The sequence below is a fragment of the Hypomesus nipponensis genome, chromosome 9, assembly GCF_054491055.1.
Source record: "Hypomesus nipponensis isolate SF chromosome 9, ASM5449105v1, whole genome shotgun sequence".
NCBI lineage: Eukaryota > Metazoa > Chordata > Actinopteri > Osmeriformes > Osmeridae > Hypomesus > Hypomesus nipponensis.
This window is the reverse complement of record NC_140369.1, coordinates 84,851-88,260: the sequence shown is the minus strand read 5'-3', so window position 1 is coordinate 88,260 and position 3,410 is coordinate 84,851. Positions and strand designations below refer to the sequence as shown.

Below are 3,410 nucleotides of genomic sequence, written 5' to 3'. Positions count from 1 at the left end.
GTTCTGACTGGAGGAAACATGGACAGACCTTTTACGTCACGCACGAAGCGCGCTCCCGACTCCCACGTCTCGCGTGAAGTGACCCTAGTTTCCTTTCCTAGTATTTCCTCCGGGAAATACTTAGTGGGAATTCCCAGGTCTTTTTGTGAGATGCATCATACAAAGATTAGGGTTAACATAAATAAACTGATTAGACATAGCCAAGGAATTCAAGTTAACCGGGACATTTGGTTTCAAGTTAACCAGGACATTCCATTCCATTAGATAACAAATGTTTTTGTTATAGAATTAATCAAATACAAACAAGATTGGTCATGTAGTTGGTCTATAGAGATTTAGAATGCATTGCATCCTTTTTACATTAAGCAAACTACACAGAATTGTAAAATGCATGTTCTTCTGCATGTTTTTTTGGCTATTTATTGAAAATTCCAATTGGTCAACAACAGATAAAACTGTACCAATTTATGTTTATACAAAAATAAAGGTAAAAGCTATGGAAATTCATGTTGGATCAGTCAAGCAACCAACCAACCAAGGAGTTTGATTATTTTCAAAGTTGCTTTGAGGCTCTGCAACAAAATTTAAATATTTCTTCCTTCTATACCCTTTCAAAGTTATTGTTTACAGAAATCCCACCTCCACAAGTATATTAATAAATCAACTTCATACAGTTATACAGTTTATTTACTTTCATCCATAAGACAGGCTTCTCTAAATGTAACAACAATGTACAGCTCCGTTGTTATAAATGGTCTTGAATGGTCATTAAACCTTTGAATCTAAACAAAAAGGGCAACATTTGTTATATGGTTTGATAAACAAAGCCAGATTGGTTATTTAAACCAATTTTTGAGAGGATGAAACATAAAATACAAAACTGACTTTGTGCAGCAACTTATCACAAGAAATGTAGAAATTGTTAATAGTAACAACAGGTACATATATTAACTTAGCTCTTAATTCTATTTCTCTCTACTAAGGAAGGTTATCAGGACATATAATACCCTTTCAAACAAATCAACTCACACTTGGCTTGCAAGATGTGGTGTAAATCTCTCTGTTGTGCCATGAAAGAAACGTATGTAGAACATCTGGTCCGCATACACAGCGTCTCTATAGTAAATAAACATGTTGAAGGAGCTCCCCCATCTGCATCCTGTACCTGTACATTCTTCAACAAGTCTCATATCTGGACAGTATTACTCATAGATGAGGGGGACGGGGACGATACAAATTTACAAGACATTAATGACAAATTAACCCACCACCGAAGAGCCCTACCCAGACTGGGTCAAAACATCTAAATTGTGATGAGGTGTGTTTGATTTAGCTCCCGCAGCACAATATATCCCAAAAGAAGTGCACAGGCTTCTGAGCTGGAGCATTAGGGAAGCTGATTCAAACACACTTAAACCATCTCAGCAGTATTTCCACCCCGGTCTGGTTTTCCTCCCCTCCATCATAACTGTGCAGCTCATCTGAATCCACTGACATGGTGTGGTCTGCAGAGACGTTAAGTGGGAGGTGAGGGGTAGAATGATTCACACACCAGAAGGGGGCAGTATTTGCTTGTGTTTCAGAAAGGGTCTTTGAGGGTTACTGCATACATTGTCCAAACGATGTCTCTTAAGGTGTAGCAGTCAAGCCCAGTCCAGGCCAGTCCTACACCCTCCCAGCCTGTAAACTGTCACTTTAAAAAGACCAGGTAGAAGGCCATGGACATGCAGGACACCGCTACAGCAATGTGTAGCCTGGTTCCAATCACCGCAGCTGGGAAAGAGGAAGACAACAGGAACAGAAAATAGCACTGAGTAAATAACTGTTAAGTTTAAAACAATAATATTAACCACATCATTCTTTAATTACGCAAAGCATTGGACAGAAATTTGAGTCACATGCAAGAAGCAATACACACCCTGGGATCCAGACAGTGCTCTGTAGCGTACCTTTATAAAACACTCCCCACAGTCCTCTCTTCTCTGACAGCAGCCAGCTGTTGAGACGGGGAACTTTCTTGAGGTATGCACACGTGCAGATGAAGAGCAGCCCGAACACCAGGATGCCGTCGAAAGAGTACACTAGGGAGAGAGGAACGTCTCACTGGTTATCCTACACTTCCTAGACTGGCTTATAGTCTCGCTGACAATAAGAGGATACTATGTCTTAACTTGAAAAGATGCTGCAATATAAACAACTTAGTCTACATACACAAATGTTAACTTGTTACGGTAGGAGTTTGATGTTATGTTTCCATGGACTCATTTGTGCCCTCTGACCACTGAGTGAAGTAGCTCTGCTAAAATTCAACAATGCAAGTTATACAGGTTTGACAACTCGTGTGTCTACACCTGTGTGCTGTTAATAGGTGAACTGCATAAAATAAATATTTTTGAAGTAACGTTACACAACCATCTACTTAAACTAACCTAACAGTATAACTACCAACCATGTATGAGTTTCAATAATTCATAATAACGTACAGAGTACAAAACTGATGTAATGGCAACCGAGCTACGGCAGCGATCGAAAGTTCACCACCATCAGTAAAAAGCCTGCCATGACTGAAATGTAGTTCATATTTAACTTGCTAGCTAGGAGAGAAACAAAGCAGTCAACAAGAGAACCAGCCATGGATATCCTGAACTGCAAACTTTACTGACTTATGTCTAAGAATGACTACAATTAAAAATGCTTTTACACTACTAGATAGAAGTGGTTAGCTAGAAAGCAACCACAGCCAATAGTATAGTACAAACCCTGTTAGCCTAGCTAGCAGAATCTAGAACGTCATACTAGCTAGGCCTACTCTCTTGCATTCATGCAACGAAAGACAATGATCGGTTTGAAACAAAGGGAAAGGAGGGTGTATTGATACAATATAATTAATTTTAACTTAATCGTTAGGATGACTCTGTAGCTAACTAGCCAGGTTTACTGACTAGCTGGTGTCTGTGGGCCACGTCTACAGATATGTCGGCGAATGTAGCTAGCTAACAATGCATAACAAATACGATCATATTGCTAAATGAGCTCCACATTTTGCAAACCCACCATTTGTCATGATCGCAGGTTGCTGTATACGAGCCTATGTTGAATTGTCATTTATGTTTAGCGTTAATCATCCATGTTGTTGTCAAACGTGTTCTCCTTCGACAGTACAGTAATAGGCGGCCTCAAGAAAAGCATATAATTTCCTGTTGATTTCGTCAGACCTATTCAAAATAAAGGTCCCAATACAGTTAAAAGTCTTACTTAAAGGATGGGGGGAGTACATTAATTTTTTTGAATGAAGTTGTTTTTTAAACACATTTTTTGTGTTGTCGACAGATTTGGCAATAACAGAAAAAATTGCATTCATGCTGCTTATAATAATGCTATTTTAGAGACAATCGAGGTGGTTACGTTTC

The 3,410-nt window shown here is 39.1% G+C and overlaps 1 protein-coding gene across 1 annotated transcript; it reads right to left on the bottom strand.

The window, feature by feature from the left end:
- Positions 1-669: 669 nt before the first annotated feature.
- tmem167b (transmembrane protein 167B) lies at positions 670-3,208 on the bottom strand. The gene is made up of 3 exons (XM_084705986.1): positions 3,055-3,208; positions 1,950-2,081; positions 670-1,773 (listed from the first exon to the last, which is right to left on the bottom strand). The coding sequence occupies exons 1-3, from the start codon at positions 3,062-3,064 to the stop codon at positions 1,691-1,693; spliced, it is 225 nt and encodes a 74-aa protein (XP_084562112.1). The 5' UTR covers positions 3,065-3,208; the 3' UTR covers positions 670-1,690.
- Between the last annotated feature and the right edge of the window lie 202 nt (positions 3,209-3,410).

What these genes read in the sequence shown, in the direction of transcription:
- tmem167b (XM_084705986.1), bottom strand. An exon ending in GTGGGGAGTGTTTTATAAAG is followed by an intron (nt 1,774 to 1,949) that starts GTACGCTACAGA and finishes CCTCTTTCCCAG; the next exon opens with CTGCGGTGATTGGAACCAGG.